Source organism: Poromitra crassiceps (genome assembly GCF_964638095.1).
Source record: "Poromitra crassiceps genome assembly, chromosome: 18".
Classification (NCBI taxonomy): domain Eukaryota; kingdom Metazoa; phylum Chordata; class Actinopteri; order Beryciformes; family Melamphaidae; genus Poromitra; species Poromitra crassiceps.
The window spans coordinates 22,824,336-22,844,546 of record NC_139636.1 but is presented as its reverse complement, the minus strand read 5'-3'; the positions used below and the strand labels follow the sequence as shown (position 1 = coordinate 22,844,546).

The following is a 20,211-nucleotide window of genomic DNA, read 5'->3' as shown; positions in this document are numbered from 1 at the left end:
GAACAAAAAACAAGCAGAGGTTTTTGGAGACCCCCCCTAGATCAACGAACCAATGAGTGGAAGACACGCTATGAAAGCTGAGCAACACATACGTCACCTCACGGTGGCTAAAGGTCAGAGGTCAGAGGAGTATTGACATGATCCAGAGGAACAGCAGCAGTAAAGCGTTTGCTGTGGGTTCTGCTACTGTGATTCATAAGGGCGGCGGTGACATAACCTTGTCAAAGGGAGAAATGTTGAAATCGTCTCATCACATCGGTAACGATTATAGATCTATGAATCATCACTCACGCACTTCAAAACCCAATTTAGACGTCACAATTAATGCAATCCAAATGTGACGTGTCCTATAATTACTGTGACATTAGCCGACACCATAATGAATGTTGTCGAATGTACCGGACCGGTACATTACTATTCACGGCCTTCTGCTGAGCCAAGCTGGGACCTCAACTCACTTGACTCCAAAGCGCTCCATGAACATGATGTGGTTCCTGAAGGTCCTGTTGACGTCCAAGTCTATTTGCTTGATCTCTGTGGAGAAGCTATGAGCCTGCTGCTTCATTTTCTGAAGGGAAGAGAACAGGGGGGGGGGGAGAGTGATAATTAGATTAGATAATTCTATAATTAGATCATTATAAATTGTAGACACAGTATCCACATTGTTGATGGGAAACCTCAGACTCCTAAAGTAGCCTCAGTTATTAAATTCGTACCTCATATTTTCCGGCATTGTCTTGTTTGACTTTCTCTATGTCCAGGAGCAAGGCCCAGGCTTGCCCTCTAAGCTGGAGAGGGATGCCCTTATAGACACGCTTCACCATCTGGAATACACAGGACAGACACATATGAGCTGATGGATAGGTATACCCTTAAAAACAAGCAAACAAAGTCACACAACACATACACACAACCAACCAACCAACCAATCAGAGGAGAGAGAGAAGGGCACAGTCACTTAGAAATGTGCCCTTTTTTTCCTTAAAAAAAACTTTTTTGCACTTATGTACATGTTTCACTGTCTACAGCAAAGAGGGGGAAGTAATAAGAAAAGCTGTGGTTAAAAGGGGGATGGAAAATGATGGGAAAAGGAAATACTACATCAAATAACAGAGAAAAAGGAAGCAAGGGCTAAATTGAGACAGTATGAGTGACAAGAATGTACTGTACATGTGTGTGTGTGTGTGTGTGTGTGTGTGTGTGTGTGTGTGTGTGTGTGTGTGTGAGTGTGTGTGTGTGTGTGTGTGTGTGTGTGTGTGTGTGTGTGTGTGGGGGGGGGGGGGGCTGGGTGGGTGTATGATGTGTGTATCTGGGTGTATGGTGTGTGTATCTGGTTGTATGTTGTGTGTGTCTGGGTGTATGATGTGTGTGTCTGGGTGTATGATGTGTGTGTCTGGGTGTATGATGTGTGTGTCTGGGTGTATGATGTGTGTGTCTGGTTGTATGTTGTGTGTGTCTGGGTGTATGATGTGTGTGTCTGGGTGTGTGATGTGTGTGTCTGGGTGTATGATGTGTGTGTCTGGGTGTATGATGTGTGTGTCTGGGTGTGTGATGTGTGTGTCTGGGTGTGTGATGTGTGTGTCTGGGTGTGTGATGTGTGTATCTGGGTGTGTGATGTGTGTGTCTGGGTGTGTGATGTGTGTGTCTGGGTGTGTGATGTGTGTGTCTGGGTGTATGATGTGTGTGTCTGGGTGTATGATGTGTGTGTCTGGGTGTATGATGGGAATCACAACTAAGTTACGCACCTTATCACTATTCCTGTACTTGTCCCACTTCTTCACCATCTTCAGCCATTTCTCCACCCGCTCTATCTCCTGCATCTTTTGCTGGGGAGGGAGAACACACACATCATGACATGTACTGTAGGCACCCTGCATGTCATGGAGCTTTAACGTCATTTGAAATGCCAAAATACAGATGTGTGTGTGTGTGTGTGTGTGTGTGTGTGTGTGTGTGTGTGTGTGTGTGTGTGTGTGTGTGTGTGTGTACCTTCCCCTCAACAGCACTGGGTGTTGGCAGCTCTTCCTCACTGAAGCAGAAATACACAAACAAATATGTAATGATAAGAAATGTGATCAACGTTGAATGGTAGTGGAGAGAGACAAGGCAGAAAGAGAGATCGAGATAGAGGAAGAGAAAGAGAGAGAGAGAGAGCAAGAGAGATATTCCAGATATGAGTGACAGGTATTCTTCACTCACACAAACACTAAATGTCCAGTGGAGCAAGAGAGTGTCAGGTAAACTTACTGCAGGAAGCCAAAGCGGTCCGTGACCTTATAGACCTTATAGTCAGCATCCTCCCAGGGGTCAATGCTGACGCCCTCCTGCCTGCCCTGAAACATACATCAGGCACAATACACACTATTAAAAGGCAACTTAGGGCCAATGTCCACCAGCTCCGAAACAGATGCGGTACGACTCCGGTACGACTCCAGCATGGCCGAGAACAGACCCGCACTCATGTAATCTGTCAGACGTATGCGGGATCCGACAAAAATAAACAGGTGCGTAATTTTTCCGTACCACATGTATCACCCATCTATTAACATGGGCGAGAGTCGATCCGGCAGTTTTGCCGGATCCGCAACGCAGCCGTAACGCATCTGGTGTACATTGCCTATTAGAGTCTCTTGTCTGCACTGAGAATAGACAATGAAACAGTGGGTAATGTGGACAGAACAAGAAGGATAAATGGACGCCATTTAATTTTGTGATGGTCATGACGAAGTACAGTCTCACAGTCAAGCTGTTGTGTCCCGGGGGGGGAGGGACTTTCTTCTTTATTGTTTAGCTTATTTCGTTTCATATGTGGTGCTTTAGGTTGCCTATTCCTAAAGCCTTGGTGTTTGAACTGTAATCTGTGAAGGGGTGAAACACATAGACTCAGTCTGCAGCTACGAGTGTCATCTCATTTCCACTTGGTGGTAACAAATCTATTCTGAGTTCACGGGTTTCAGCCACCGCTCACCAGAGCATCGACTCTGCTTTGAAGTGTGAGATAGGCCTGTGCTACTCTTGTATGAGGAGATATATTAAACCACGTGGAAAAGAGCCGTACACATCAAGCTTTTACTTTCTGTTTGAAAAAAAAAAAAAAAACCTCTCTCTCGTAACGGACAAGCCCGTCTTTTATTGTCACACGAACACCACAATACATGCATGCGGCCACAACACACTCATGCTGACGGTGGCCGGTGAAAAGTGTCCTCTGCATTTAACCCATCCAGGCATGTCCTTTCCTCCGGGGGGCAGGCCAGGAGCAGCAGTGGTCGCTTTCTCGTACAGCGCCCGGGGACCAACTTCAGATGTTGTCGTCACTGGTCGGATGACGATGACGATCTGATCTTCTGCATGTTTTTAGTGGGGGGGTTATATACGGAGGAACCCCCTGGGGGGAGCACGGGGAGAACATGCAAACTCCACAAAGAGAGAAAGGCCCTTTCGACGAGATAACCCACCTGGGCAGTAGGCACTGAAGATATGGGGGGGAACACAACCACAGCGCCCACAGTGTCCCAGGCGAGAATCGAACTCAGGACCTTCTGACTGTGAGGCGACAGCGCTACCGACTGCGCCACCGTACCCCCTTTGTGAGAGAGACATGCAGGCGCTGTCGTCAACTGGCTGCCCTCCCTCCCTCCCTGTCCCCGAGCTCAGCTGTTCAGCTCAGGGCAATCCTCTGCTTTCTACTCTTCCAAATGTCCCTCTGGCAATTCATCCATATGAGATACACAACCTCACCTATATCATCTCTGGATATACCGACTAGTCCTGAGTACAAATCAATGGTTACGCTTGGACCGCTTCAGGCCTTCACACACACACACGCACGCACGCACACACGCACGCACACACACACACACACACACACACACACACACACACACACGCACACACACACACACACACGCGCACACACACACACACACACACACACACACACACACACACACACACTCTTACCTTGTCATATTTAGAGATGATGTCAGCCCGTTCCTCTGCTATCAATGTGTCTATGTCCTTCTTCATGTCAAAATCTGGAAGTAAACCATAAGATAACAATTCTTAATAGATAGTAATGACTTATTCATATAATATATCCACCACAGGCTAAATAGCCTCAGCTCTGGTCACAGTTTCAGCACCAGCCCCTCCGCATCCCTCTCTTTGGATTTGTGTGAGAGTTGTTCATTACATCTCCCCTAACGATGTTGCTAATGCACAGGTCACGTGAGATGGTGTGAGGTGGTGGTGATGAAACCACGGACAACTCAGAAAACACAACCACAAATAGACGTAAGAGCACCAACCCTGCTGTCGCTTCTTTCTGCTTTTCTCTTCACATCAACTTGCTGCCCTGCTGTAACACTGTGCTAATCAACAGCTTACGTTGCCCAATGGCCATGGGAAGTTTCAGATAAGTGGAGTCGGACAGACAGAAGGACGGACAGAGTTTCCTTCATTCTATAGTACGATAACATTATACTTTTTAAACATCACAAATGGGTCCTTCAGAAGTGAGCTAGGCAAATGTATGCATGATTCAGGCCTAGTTGTAAAGCTTTTGTAAAATCTCAAATGGTACACCAAGTGCACATGTGTAGAGTAGTGGTTACAAAGCTAACAGTCACTGTGGTTTTGAGAGATTACGTGAGACTATAACATGAATCCCCACTGCATAGTATAAGAATAGAGCACCAAGAATAGCACAAATGCATGAGAAAGCAGAAGTGAGAGTCATGAGAAACCACGGTAGGGCCCTAAATACTCCGGTTATTTAGCGTCTCTAATGCTGCCGGAGATAAGAATAGAATAGAATAGAATAGAACTTTATTTGCCATTTCAACACATGGTTGATTGGAAATTGTCTTGGTGCAGAAGTGCTCACATAGAATTACATAGAATCACAGGAGACATAGATGCAGAGAGTTCCATACATACAAAAACAAGGAAGTAATAAAAAGGATAGTAACGGCATTAAAAAAAACAATTCATGGAACCTGTTAAAAAAGCAGAGTGCCGCAGTGCCACAAAAAGCTAAAATAATGCTCGATAAAGTGCTTAAAAAGTATTTTAAAAAAGGGAAAGTGCTAAACTATTTTTTAAAGTGCTTTTAGTGATAAAGTGCAATTAGATTAGAAGAATGATTCATTAGAAGAATGAATCATAACCGATTTCCTAAACACACCTCCTCAGATACACATAACGTATTTCACAATTTTTGTCTTTCAGTCTATGCTACACTAAAGGATTGGGCAAAGAGCGAGCATCACACACTTAACCTGATACCTCATACTGACTCCTGAAACGTTGCTGACCTCAGGACCTCTGATCCTGTCCAATCAATCAAGCATGGGTCAATGTGCATTGACATGAATGCAACATGCATCAATATCCACTGGGGGGACATGGAAAAACACAGAAGGGAATTTGGGTTTGAGTTGTCGTCGATGCAGTGAACAGGGGCTGTACACTTTTCAACAGGAGCTGGAGGTGAGTGATGCTACTTAGGCTAGGACCCATCGGGCCATCCAGATGTAAGGTTGTTATATCAATCAAACTATATTGATGATCATATGATCAGCGCAGCTCAGAGAGTCTGTGATGGTTAAGACGTTAAGGATGTATAGGCTTAAACCCCGGCCCTCACACTACCACCAGATCATCTGTGCAGACCACATTGCAATTGGGAGGTTCCACTGGATGTCGGCTGGAGACTAATATGGTGTCTGATAATCACTGACGAAGAACCAGTCTTAGAACCTTTGGAAAAATTTGACTGACATTGTAATGCTATGAAAAGACAGAAATATGTTTTTTTAGGATCTTTTTTTGTAAATATGAACATGGGGTTATAGTAATTGACCAAGACCTAAAGCAAGTGGGGTAGATTGTGCAGATTAATTAATTGTTGAAGCAACCATTATATGGGCCTGAGACTCTGTGTGCTATTCCTAGACTAGGCTAATTGAATTCAGGGTTAATGACAAGCAGAGGGTTGAGACTACAGCAGGCCAGTGGGTCAGGACCCGGGGGGATATGACGTGTGTAACAGACTCAGTCATCTAAATGTACAGTATGTGTGCATGACTGTGTATTATTTTTGCCTATGCCAGACAGTGCTCAGTCTGAGTAGTATGTCACATGAAAGTGACAGGCTAGCCCCTGCTGCCCGTGGGAAGAGGCCGGAGCCCTTGGCGAGACCAGAGCTCAGCTGCTCCGAGGGCCTCCAGTCCACCCCCTCCTCTCACAGTGTCTCACCCCCTCCTCTCACAGTGTCTCACCCCTCCTCTCACAGTGTCTCACCCCCTCCTCTGACAGTGTCTCACCCCCTCCTCTCACAGTGTCTCACCCCCTCCTCTCACAGTGTATCACCCCCTCCTCTCACAGTGACACGGTGTCTCACCCCCTCCTCTCACAGTGTCTCACCCCCTCCTCTGACAGTGTCTCACCCCCTCCTCTGACAGTGTCTCACCCCCTCCTCTGACAGTGTCTCACCCCCTCCTCTCACAGTGTCTCACCCCCTCCTCTCACAGTGTATCACCCCCTCCTCTCACAGTGACACGGTGTCTCACCCCCTCCTCTCACAGTGTCTCACCCCCTCCTCTGACAGTGTCTCACCCCCTCCTCTGACAGTGTCTCACCCCCTCCTCTCACAGTGTCTCACCCCTCCTCTCACAGTGTCTCACCCCCTCCTCTGACAGTGTCTCACCCCCTCCTCTGACAGTGTCTCACCCCCTCCTCTCACAGTGTCTCACCCCCTCCTCTCACAGTGTATCACCCCCTCCTCTCATAGTGACACGGCGTCTCACCCCAGTTGTCCTCTCTAAGCCTGCTGCTAGCCTTGGCTGGCCTGATGGGCTCTGACAGCCTTGTTGCTCGCCTGCTTAGCAGTTGTCACCCGACAGAGAGAGCAGCCTCAGCACTCGTACTGTCTGTCTGTCTGTCTGCCAGATCAGCATCTCAAAACAACGCTGTTTGGATAGGAGGAATATGCCAGCTATGCCTGGCAGCCAGGCACCCTGCATTTGTTTCATCCACTTGGCTAGTCACCCTCTTTGTATGTACAGTAGGTCTTACCGTATCAAGGTTAAATATTAGCACTCTGCTATTGTCTAAAGGCATACCTATGGGACTGCTCAGTGACTGCGCCCTATCTCAAGTACACTGGTCTATCTTTTCTCAGGTAAGGTAGGTGACACTGTAGAGAAAACCACACAGTCCAGCCCAGTGTAGGAAATAAAAAAAATATTTTGGGGGTAACTTTCTGCCTAAACATTGGGGGCATTTACAAAATGTTGGGGGCACTTAAATGGAAATTAAATTAATTGAACGAAAATAAAATTATGGAAATCTCGGGCAATGTTTGCCCCTGGAATCATGGCTTTTATGGGCATTCTGAGGTTTCTTGGGGCATTCTTGCCCCTGGCTAAATTCCTACACTCAGACTGGACCAGTCCATTTCTTCAAATGTGCTGTGACAGCAATGGCTGCTTTCACTGATGCCAGGCAGCATGTGTGGCCAGCTGAAGGGCTCAGGCACTGGTCAGTATGTCTGGCATGCCTCGCCCAACAACAGGTGTCCAGGCACCTGCCCCTTCAAACAAAGACCCTCAGTTTCCCCGGCAGACCCCAACCCAACCTTACTATACCCCTCACACCTCAAGGTTATACAATATTACTAACCGTGGACAGGAAACCAGCATCTGATTTGTTCTGCTTCTGCCTCTCATAGCTTCTAAATATTAGCCATAATATTACCAGCAGCACTGGTAAGTAATTTCCCATTCATCAGGTACCCAAGCCCACACAAACAGACTACCTTATCTCCCAAAACCCATACCCAGCCTCAGGAGTTCAGTCTCCTCAATCAAACACAACAGCTGAACTTCCTCTCCCCCTTCTCTTCTCTCACAGGTGGCCAGTGACACAGAGACTTAAACAAATGGACTCTGCTGTTCTTTTCTGTCCTTTCATTTGGTCAACTTCCCCTTTCTCCTCCATTTCAGGTCGCACTATTTCAGGTTTTTGGAGGCGTCAGCAAATTCTTCCTGAACAGTTGAGTAGGCTGTCTGTCAGGTGGAGCTATATTAACCCTGCCCTAACCCCCTGCCTATATCATAGGCTCAGGAGGGAAACTGGCTGTCATATATACAGGATGTATAGAAAAGGCTAGGATGTCAAGGCAAAGTGTTTTTGCTTAAATGAGGACAAAGCAGAACAAAAACGTTAACAATGGCAACAGAACCCAAACAAAAACAGCAATCAGGCTGTGTTTAGACTATTGTTGATCATCATCAAAACTCTATTCCGGGCAACAAAGCACATTTAAAAACGGGCAGAAATGGCCAAGACAAGAGTGACTAAATCCGAGGCCCATCCTGAAGCAAGAGAGACAGTATTCTGAGTCCAGACTGGAGGGGTGGTGAGCTGTTTTTGATCATAGCAGCAACTAAGTGAATCAGTGTAAAAAGGTCTGCTTCTCTCTGCTATGCTGCATCTGAAGGTTCTGGCTGCCTGCTTCCTGTGTTGAGACTCCAGACCGCTGATAATATTGTGTGGCAGTCAGTCAGTCAGGAAGAGAAGGAAACCAGTCACGGCCACTCCTTTAACAGCAGGGGCAGGCTCAACCAGGCCTGTGCTGTCTAAACTGTCTCACCCTAATATACAGTATGGGACAGAAGCAAAAAGATGGCTTGTTTGTTCGTCCAGCCAAGGGAAAAGGGCTCAGATTTTCCAGACTAGGCATTTGTAAGTCAGCAAGAAGGCCACGAGTAACACCGCAGGGTGGGCAGGTCACCTTAACACTGTGCTTATGTTGCCAGTGAGTCACGAACACAGCTGAGGCCCCTCCTCCACTGAGGTTTAGTCAAAGCATGGCGTCTCATGGTGGGTTCAAACACATTTACTTTGTGGTGAATAGAAAAGGTGGCTCTTTGGGGTGGGGAACCGTGTGTGAGACAGATGGAAGCTGCTGGAAAAACTGAATCAGCAGCAGAGAAGGTCACTGAGTGGAGAGAGATCACATCGTTAAGACAGTATGAAGCATCCCACCTGGACAGATCAAGGGGGATGGAGAGAGAGAGAGAGAGAGAGAGAGAGAGAGAGAGAGAGAGAGAGAGAGAGAGAGAGAGAGAGAAAGAGAGAGAGAAAGTGTTACCTGTTTAATGGGTAATGTTCTCTGAACACTGATCAACATCGTCAGGAAGACATGACTCAGAAATATGAAAGATCTTAAAAATGACAAAGTACGTCTGGAGGGGCTCTTTAAGTGGAGGGGCACACAAAAAAAGAGTAGGCTAATGCTGCCTTCATTTGGAAGTCATGAACTGGTGTTTATGAGGTGGGAAGTCGCGTACACGACACGTCACGACATGCTTGGCATTCAAGTGGTCACATCGTGTGCAGCGTGCACACGATGACTAAAAGCCACAGAGGCTAACAATTTAGCTAACGCTAGCTAGCGAGCGGCCAACTACATTAATGCAGGAAATGCAAGGACAGGATAATGACAGAGGGAAAAAGATGAGACCGTGGGGACGGTCAACATTTTCCTCAGATATATTATAAAATTACTTAGTAATGAAAAACTATATACGGCTAAAATCACAATATATTAACTTTCCATTCACGTCCATGGCCTCTGGCATTTTCTGAGAACGTCAAGTCGTGAACTTTCGTTAAATTTCCACTTAACATGTTGTGAATAGCACACATGAGGGGGGGCGCTCATATGGACTTATATGGCTAAACACAAGCCCATTTGAAGGCCCATAAAACATTCTACATGTTGTAGGATGTGTGAACGCACAGGAGTGAAGCGGTGAGAAAGTGGTAGTACTATAAGAAAACAAACACTTCCCTGGCTGTATGGCCACATTTTGATAACCTGGTTGCTTGCAGGATGTAAGACTGCAAGCGTGGGTGGGGCCTAAGTGACATAATTTCCTGTTATGACATCGAGCTCTAAATCTAGCAGCATATAAGCTCTCTAAACTACTGTCATAACCACAGACAGCACGCAAAGCATTCTGAGGCTAGCTAATTACACGGTGCTAAGCGTGCACGAGATGAAGCAACCAGATCTTCTTGTCTCACTTGATTTATCACCAAAATGTCCGACTCGTGTCGATGTTCAGTCACAGTGTGAGCCGCGTGATTTCTAACCCCACATAGGATAAGCAATAACCACGCCCTGTGGCGCCGGGATTGGCCAGGAGCATTGAAGCTTGGGACTAAAGCACCTGGGGTTTTTCATCTTTTAAAATAAAGATGTTTAAAAAACTATTGCTTGTTACATTTTCAGTGCTGTACCTTTTCTCTGGGTAAGAATTGAGCTTGAAATTAACGATATGATACATTATATTATATGAGCTATGAACGTGAACACAACACCGTTTATATTATTGCATGTTTTTGTAGATTGTGTACATTGTGTAGATTACAATTATTATGCTTATTATTATTATTATTACTATGCTAAGGAAGGTAGGTGACCATAATTCATTTCAACACCTCCAGTGTTGCTCCTGGCCAATCCCGGCGCCACAGGGCGTGGTTATTGCTTATCCTATGTGGGGTTAGAAATCACGCGTGTGAGCCAGATGCCCCCAAGGCGGCCATTGTTACCCTTCCTGTATCGTGGGTATAACCCGTGAATCATCACGCTTTGATCAGCAGCATTTAGTAGGACAACAAGCCGCTTTATCACAGAGTGATCTGCCCTTCTTACTTTATACAAAACACTTTTTGAGCCTCACTTGAACTACTGCAATGTCATATGGTGCAACACTTATCCTACACACTTGAAACAGCTACAGGTACTCCAAAAATAAATCATCCGAGCCCTATCGTGGTCTGAATTCAACTCTCCAACTGCTCCTTTATTTCACCGTTATAGTCTTTTACGCCTTATTGAGTACAACTATCTACAGAATGCTTGTTTGATGTACCAGGTTACACACAATTTGAACCCTCGTCTATGTGAGCTCGTTCCAGTCTGCTTGCCTCTGCACGCACACGACACCAGGAAAAAACATTGAATCCTTGGAAAAACCTAGGAAATTGAAATGTACCAGTCTTGGCGTTGCGTGTAGGGGCCCGCAGATCTGGAACGAGCTCGATGAAACCATAAAAATGTCATACTCTGTCTCCTCTTTTAATTTTTTTTTGAAGAAACAACTATTAGCCACATATTTGATTTGAAACTGACTGGGAATTGTCTTGTCTGTCTTATGTCTTGTATTATATGTTGTGGGGGTATTAGGCCAGTACCCTGTCCTGTTTTGTTTTGTTTGTTTTGACTGTCCTGTATTGTATGATAATTGTTTATTTAATGTCATATTTTATGTTTCTGTGGGTCCCCACCAAAAGCTCAGAGAGCTTCCTCGGGGTTCCCATTTGCACACTCTGGTTTACACTCATTTCTCAAGTTGTATATTTTTTCAAGTGTGTGAATAAAATAAATCTGAAATCTGAAAAAATCTGAAATCTGAGAGTCTTATTGGAAAGTTAGATAGCATGGCCAGACCAGCTCTGCATGCATGTGTAGTACCAGGCAGGCTGCGTTACCCTGGTAGAGTTTTGACAGGAAGTAAACAAATGCTGCAACAGACTGAGGAAAGAGAAGACTGAGATGTCACAAAGAGATCTCCTGCCTGCAATGTCACCATACACAAATGTCATCTGAGAATATGACTTCTAAGAGAGGTTATGTTATGAAATGTATCAAATGTATGTACTGTTAGCATACATAAATTGAAGTATTAATGGGGGGTCTGGCTGGATGTTGGAGAAGCTTTTCCAAGTTTAGTCACAGTCACAGTCACTGTCATCCTTGTCAAAGTCCTTGAGCAAGGCACTGAAGCAGGACTTGTGGCTGCATCCTGAACGCCCTAAACTAGCAAACTCTGTCAACATTCTACAAAAACAATTTTTTTTTCATTTCATTTTCCAGTAGTGCAATAATAGTACCGGTAATACAAAGACAAATACAAATAGATCCTTATCCATCACCAACACCCCCCCCCCCCCCCCCCAGGGTCTCCCCTGGACCGCTCAACTATGGCTCAGTGAGGGTAGTACGGCGTACAGTGTTCCTGTGCTCATGACCCAAGGAGTTGATCCTTTATTTGCATTGCTGAATGTGACCACATCTCCAACATGGAGGATGTTGCTTTATTGATTCTGGCAGTAGATAGATCAAGCAACACAATGCCGGGGAAATATCTCTGCCATTTTTTGTACTAAGATTGTGAGGTGGTATCCATCTTTGGACTAAAAGTTTTTTGGCAGCTGTAAGACCACCTAGCAGCAGCTTGTGCTGCTTTTCACTCAGCTCTAACTGAGAAGCATCATTGAGGAGCAGTCAAATTGGGTTGCAACTTGCATGTTATGGCCTTATCTAACAATTCAGACAAAAGTATGGAAACCTGGCCTGAAAAGCCCTGAACAGGGGGACACTCGCACATCATGTGTACAAAGAATATTCTGATAGCAAATGATAGGAGAAAAACAGCAGACCTGTTTTTATTCCAAAAAAAAAAAAAAAAATCCTTTTTTGCCTACGTACTTTTCCTTCCTCTTATTTATTTTCTTATTACTTGTCCTTGATCCCTGATCATCTCTCTTTTGGTCTATAATTAATCTTAATCTGAGTCCGATTTAAAGCAGAGGATTAGGCCAGAGTGGAGTGATGATGAAAGGCTGAGATTAGAAAGAGTCTGATGGCAGTAGGCGACTAGAGAGAAACATTGGCTGTAGGCTACAGTGTATGATGATGAAGTGGGTCATGTCAGGTGTGGGTGCAGTCTTGCGCGCACACACACGCACATTGACTTCCTGAGTTTACATGGGTAAACTATATCAGGGTGTGTCAAGGTTATACCAGTCCAGCATCATCAGCCTTACAGAGTGTGCCACAGGGATGAGGTATTTGTGTAGGCCAACCCGGTAGTTAGCATCGCCCTCTGGGTTCCCTCGACATTATGGACTATTATAGAAAATAAGGTCTGTGGTTAACAAAAGTTTATGAAACTTTATGAAACAAAAGTGTTCATTTGTGAAGATGATCTTGCTGAACAAAACCTCTAAGTATCATAAGCTTTTGTTAACCACATACCTTATTTCAGGCATCTAACCAAAAACCCATTGAGACGAGGCAACCCGTGCTAAGTCATGTATGTCCGGGTTGTACGACTCATTCCTGCGGCACTCTATTGGGTAGAGGCACTGAGAGTTCATCCAATCAGCTCAACCCACCAATGTGTTGTTTGCTGTGGTTCGTCCAATCAGTTCACCCGACATTAATGTGTTGTTTGCTGCTGTTCAGAGAAAACACAAACCAAAACAACAGGCTTTCTGAGGAGATTCAGCTGCAACCCCAAGGCACAGATTTAGTAGATTTAAGTAGTACTGACTCTTCCTTCATGACTGACTGACTCTCTCACACACACACACACACACACACATACACACACACACACACACACACACACGTGCGCGCGCACAGACGACAGATGTTTACTTCTATCTCTTATGCCACTGGATGATTGGTCGACGTTGGAGGTTCAGCTGACCTGGCTCTGCAGTCAGACAGGCTTGGGCCTTGCCCTCATAGAGAGCCGCAGGAGTGAGTCCGGAAAACATCGATGCTAACACTTCTTCACTGTTTTCGCCTATGGGATTTTTTAATGGGTTTTTGGCGCGATGCTTCAAATAAGGTCTGTGGTTAATGACACAAGCGTATTCAAACGCGAACCAGTTTCACTTCAGCAGGATAATCTTCACACATGAGGACCACTTTTATGAGTTTTTAAGCTTTTACGTGCCATTAAAAGGGCGGCTAGCTAGCAAACGGCTAAATGAGACTACACTGTTGAGTCGACGGGAATATTATACGTCAATAACGTCATCACTTCAAAGGACGAACACGGAAATTCTCTTTCCCTCGCCTGGTTCAGCCCGTTCAGCCCGGGGTAATCAGCGCACACATCAACAACACTCCAGGTTGGGGTGACGTGATGTGGAGCCTATGCAACACTGTGTGTAGTCCTGGATTAGCTTAGCACAAGCTTTTTACTTCGAGGGCTCGCATTTACGCTTCAAAACTCATGAAAGTGGTCCTCATGTGTGAAGATTATCCTGCTGAACACTGGTTCGCGTTTGATTAAGCTTGCGTTAAGAGACCTTCTTTGAAGCATCGCACCAAAACCCATTCAAAAATCCCAGAGGCAGAAACAGTGAAGAACCATGAAGTCCGGGACTTCCGCGTTCCGACTACAAAAATACGTCATCCCTGCGGCTCTCTATTCAACCCTGCTAAGTGCTAACCACAAGGTGTACTTCCTACTGTTCCCAGTGTCATCATCTGTATTATCATAACCTTTCTTATAAGTCTAACATACATTATATATACATACAGACTTACACAAGTGTAAAGTTTTTGGTCTTTGCCTATTTTCAAACCTCTGTATCAAACTGATCTCTACAGAAAGCAGTAGAGCCAAACACTTCTTTAAAGTTTCCCTTCTATTACTTCTGCTGTGCTGTCTGGATGTTAACTATTAGCTGAAACTTTGTGTTATTTTCATCATCAATCATTTGAGTAATTATTACTAATAGAATTTACCACAATAATCTTTCAAATGAATGCCTTGAAATGTAGTGTATTTATATGATCATCATCCCTGTCATTACACGACCTTGATGCTGCAGACCTATGCTGATGGTTGAGATGAACAAGCATATCATGACAGTTCAGCAAAGAAGGGAGGCTAACAAGCCACCACATGGCTCTCATTTCCATATGACAACGTGTGGAAGTCCCACATTTGCCTACAGTACAGATATGACTACAGACAGTACAGATATGGCTACAGTACAGATATGGCTACAGACAGTACAGATATATTGGCTACAGTACAGAGCTCCAGTTGTTTAATGGCTGTCAGACACACAGTGTGTGTGTGTGCCAAAGAGGCAGTAAAAGATAGAAAGCAGACAGAGAGATAGACAGAGGTATAGATACAGCTTTGGAGGCGGTTACCCCATTTACAGCAGGGGCAGTGTTAATGTGAAAATACATTAGGAATTTCTCACTTGAGTTCCAGATGTCCTGCTTTGCTCCAGACAGACAGACAGGCAGACAGACAGGCAGACAGGCAGACAGACAGACAGACAGACAGACAGACAGACAGACAGACAGACAGGCAGACAGACAGACAGACAGGCAGACAGGCAGACAGACAGACAGACAGACAGACAGGCAGACAGACAGATAGACAGGCAGACAGGCAGACAGACAGACAGACAGACAGGCAGGCAGACAGGCAGACAGGCAGACAGACAGACAGACAGACAGACAGACAGACAGACAGACAGACAGACAGGCAGACAGACAGACAGGCAGACAGACAGACAGACAGACAGGCAGACAGGCAGACAGACAGGCAGACAGGCAGACAGACAGGCAGGCAGACAGGGAAGCGTCTGTGCTCATACAGTAGCTCCTGTTTCAGGTTCAGAGATAAGAGGATATTATTCCTGCTGCCACAGACTTCAGTCAAGTTCGCCCTCAACAGATCTTTTGTTCATGTCCTCTCAACACAACATTGGTCTGGCTGTTGAACACAAAGCCATGTTAGAAAAAGGGGACCCCCCCCCCCCCCCCCCCCAGAGACTGGGAATGTCACTGTATACAGTCACCCTACAGGAAGTCCAAGCAGGCTGGTAGCAAGGGATGTTTAACAGCCATCCCATTCTTTAAAGGTCCCATTCCGTGCAAAAGCTGTTTTTACTTGTAAATGCATATATACTGCTGTCAGCCCTCCCTGTAATGAGTGGTCACACGCTCAGAACTGCCACAGTTGGATTTGTCCCTATCCAGCGTCCCTCTGCAGTCTCCTCCAAGCCACACCCCCAAACGCTTCGTTTGCCCAGAGGGGAATCTGGGGGAATCGGGACGTCACTAGCTTCCTCCTGCATACTGCGCGGGTCTCTCTCACACAAGCTACCTGCACCATTTAGTCTATAGCCACAAAATTAACACTTCTAGATGGAGCGACGCCAACTGTACGTGATCCAGCAACTGCAGAGGTGCATTCGGTAAGTCTAGGCATTTTGAGATGTCCTCTTTAGCGTAGTACCGTTTAGTTAACGATAACTCGCAACCTAGCGTGCTGGTCCACAGACGCTAATCTGATTGGCCGCTGGGAGCCTGGGGCGGGCTCTCCCTCAGCGGCCAATGGGAACTGTTAGTTCTGAATATATTATAGAAACAGGCCGTTCTTGGGAAGCTACCAGAAGAGGGAGTGAGAACTCCGTCACAACAAACGGGTTTGCTATATTTTCGACAGATTAATCCAGAATCATGTTTTATGGACCAGAGACACACGTTTTTAAGAGGTTACAGCTGCACGAATTGGGACCTTTAAGGGAACGTATGGAATCCAGATGGGACTTAAGACATACAGTGAACGTTGCCCAAACGCCATTGCTCACTAGAAGCTTGAGGCTCTGGACCCAGCAAAAGTGATTTAAACGCATCTACGAGTGAGTGGTCTAGACCAGCTTGAACACTGGGGGAGAGGGAGTGGTCTAGACCAGCTTGAACACTGGAGGGAGAGTGAGTGGTCTCTAGACAAGCTTGAACACTGGGGGAGAGTGAGTGGTCTCTAGACAAGCTTAAACACTGGGGGAGAGTGAGTGGTCTCTAGACAAGCTTGAACACTGGGGGAGAGTGAGTGGTCTCTAGACAAGCTTGAACACTGGGGGAGAGTGAGTGGTCTCTAGACAAGCTTGAACACTGGGGGAGAGTGAGTGGTCTCTAGACAAGCTTGAACACTGGGGGAGAGTGAGGGGTCTCTAGACAAGCTTGAACACTGGGGGAGAGTGAGTGGTCTCTAGACAAGCTTGAACACTGGGGGAGAGTGAGTGGTCTCTAGAGACAAGCTTGAACACTGGGGGAGAGGGAGTGGTCTAGACCAGCTTGAACACTGGGGGAGAGTGAGTGGTCTCTAGACAAGCTTGAACACTGGGGGAGAGTGAGTGGTCTCTAGACCAGCTTGAACACTGGGGGAGAGTGAGTGGTCTCTAGACCAGCTTGAACACTGGGGGAGAGTGAGTGGTCTCTAGACCAGCTTGAACACTGGGGGAGAGTGAGTGGTCTATAGACAAGCTTGAACACTGGGGGAGAGGGAGTGGTCTAGACCAGCTTGAACTCTGGGGGAGAGGGAGTGGTCTCTAGACCAGCTTGAACACTGGGGGAGAGTGAGTGGTCTCTAGACCAGCTTGAACACTGGGGGAGAGTGAGTGGTCTCTAGACCAGCTTGAACACTGGGGGAGAGTGAGTGGTCTCTAGACCAGCTTGAACACTGGGGGAGAGTGAGTGGTCTCTAGACAAGCTTGAACACTGGGGGAGAGTGAGTGGTCTCTAGACAAGCTTGAACACTGGGGGAGAGTGAGTGGTCTCTAGACAAGCTTGAACACTGGGGGAGAGTGAGTGGTCTCTAGACCAGCTTGATCACTGGGGGAGAGTGAGTGGTCTCTAGACAAGCTTGATCACTGGGGGAGAGGGAGTGGTCTAGACCAGCTTGATCACTGGGGGAGAGGGAGTGGTCTCTAGACAAGCTTGATCACTGGGGGAGAGGGAGTGGTCTAGACCAGCTTGAACACTGGGGGAGAGTGAGTGGTCTCTAGACAAGCTTGAACACTGGGGGAGAGTGAGTAGTCTCTAGACAAGCTTGAACACTGGAGGGAGAGTGAGTGGTCTCTAGACCAGCTTGAACACTGGGGGAGAGTGAGTGGTCTCTAGACCAGCTTGATCACTGGGGGAGAGGGAGTGGTCTCTAGACCAGCTTGAACACTGGGGGAGAGGGAGTGGTCTCTAGACAAGCTTGAACACTGGGGGAGAGGGAGTGGTCTAGACAAGCTTTAACACTGGAGGGAGAGTGAGTGGTCTCTAGACCAGCTTGAACACTGGGAGAGTGAGTGGTCTCTAGACCAGCTTGAACACTGGAGGGAGAGTGAGTGGTCTAGACAAGCTTGAACACTGGGGGAGAGTGAGTGGTCTCTAGAGACAAGCTTTAACACTGGGGGAGAGGGAGTGGTCTCTAGACCAGCTTGAACACTGGGGGAGAGGGAGTGGTCTCTAGACCAGCTTGAACACTGGGGGAGAGTGAGTGGTCTCTAGACCAGCTTGAACACTGGGGGAGAGTGAGTGGTCTCTAGAAAAGCTTGAACACTGGAGGGAGAGGTGTGATTTCTATTCGCACATAGGATAAGCAATAACCACGCCCTGTGGCGCCGGGATTGGCCAGGAGCAAGTGTTTTGTCTTCTTCTTTTGACAGCTGGTATCTCCCACACCACAAACACTGAAGGGCACGCAGCCCAGCGATTTCATGAACCAACTGAATAGCTCTTGAGAACGGACAGCGATTTCGAGAGCGGAGATTGAGAGCGGACATTGAAATGAATTATGGTCACCTTACCTACCTTCCTTAGCATAGTAATAATAATAATAAGCATAATAATTGTAATCTACACAATGTACACAATCTACAAAAACATGCAATAATATAAACGGTGTTGTTCACGTTCATAGCTCATATAATATAATGTATCATATCGTTAATTTCAAACTCAATTCTTACCCAGAGAAAAGGTACAGCACTGAAAATGTAACAAGCAATAGTTTTTTAAACATCTTTATTTTAAAAGATGAAAAAACCCAGGTGTTTTAGTCCCAAGCTTCACTGCTCCTGGCCAATCCCGGTGCCACAGGGCGTGGTTATTGCTTATCCTATGTGCGAATAGAAATCACGCGGGGGAGAGGGAGTGGTCTAGACCAGCTTGAACACTGGGGGAGAGGGGAGGAGGGGCAGATCAAGGCATAGGCCTAATCTCTAACTTGTGTGTTTGCCATCGTCAAACATGTTGCACTCAGTGACCAATCGCTGAACTCAAAGCATAAACCCCCCAGACACTTCAATTCCCACTGTGCCCTCCGGGAGGCCATAACCTAACGGCGATGCAAATAAAGCCCCGCCCCCATGCTAACATGTGTTCTGCAGGTGTGGACAATAGCCAATTGTTGAGCCTTGCTCCAGTGCTTCCTCTCTAAAGTGCTCATTGAGCCAGAAGAACAAAGCACGTCGTCCACAACAGTGTGTGTCATTTGATCCACTCCTGAGTCCTGACTGGGCTGAGAGGCCACAGAAACCAGGAAGTGAACTGAGAATAATATATATAGGGAGTAGAATAATATCAAATTAGGCAGAATGTGAGAATATAGCCCTCTTCTGTGTGTCGCCTTGATGCTCAGCCACTGAGTCCCTCTCCTTAACAAGAAATCCATTGTCTGTGTTTGCCGTTTGTCCTCCTCTGTGTCTCTCGTATGGCTGCCTGGAGTGTTTGTGTTTATGTGTTGAAAATAGCCGCGACTACAGAGACTGTGTGACCCTGGGGGCCCAACATCCAGAACACAGGGAAGAAGTAGGGGAAAACACAAGGCTCAGAATAGCCTGTTGTCCCCAAGAGGCTGTTCTATGCTGCTGCGCTCTGTACCACCACTCACTGTCCCTCTGCCTTATCACGTTCCCAAAGCTCAGCACAGGCCGTAGAAATTCACCACTAACACATCATCATCATCATCATCATCCTACCTTACAAATAGGTCATAACAAGAAGACACACCCCAGCCTGAGAAGCAACCTATCACCAGAGTGTCCGGTGCTTGTCTTTAGCCTCTCCGCTACCTGGGAGGGAAACATGTCTAAATATAACAATGGCAGCAGAATCTTTTCGATGCAGGAGCAGTGGAGGGCCGGCCAGCCAGAGGTCTGGTTTCCCAGAGTGGCAGCACGTCTCGAAGAGGAGGACAGGAATGTCAAGGGAGAAGTATGCATAAACACTGAACCACAGGACCCCGCTGAGAAAAAGCCACATTCTCATAAATGGATCCTCTTCCTCACATGGATGGAGTCATAATAGCAATATCTAACAATAAGACCAGAGGAAAACTCTCAGACAGAAATAACTGACAATAGAGGCTCTGTCAATGCTTTTTGAAATGTGGAGTTCAACAGTTATTAATACCTGATAAAGGAAACGCTCAAACTAAAAGTGATCTTGCTCAAGGGAAGTAAGGCAACCCCATAACGATTGTCATTCATGCTGTCATTTTTTTCATCATCCATTCAACTGTTTTCAAA

General features: G+C 46.3%; 1 protein-coding gene across 1 annotated transcript in view; it reads right to left on the bottom strand.

Annotated features, from left to right (window-relative positions):
* The window catches only part of LOC310793299 (uncharacterized protein), a 33,075-nt gene that overhangs the window by 8,331 nt on the left and 4,533 nt on the right, over positions 1-20,211 (bottom strand). The window contains exons 2-7 of the mRNA XM_083655094.1: positions 3,964-4,037; positions 2,248-2,333; positions 1,990-2,029; positions 1,746-1,826; positions 717-824; positions 459-568 (exon numbers count right to left, since the gene is read on the bottom strand). Of these exons, the coding sequence (XP_083511220.1) occupies positions 459-568; positions 717-824; positions 1,746-1,826; positions 1,990-2,029; positions 2,248-2,333; positions 3,964-4,029 (491 nt within the window). The 5' untranslated portion in view covers positions 4,030-4,037. The remainder of the gene's footprint in view (positions 1-458; positions 569-716; positions 825-1,745; positions 1,827-1,989; positions 2,030-2,247; positions 2,334-3,963; positions 4,038-20,211) is intronic.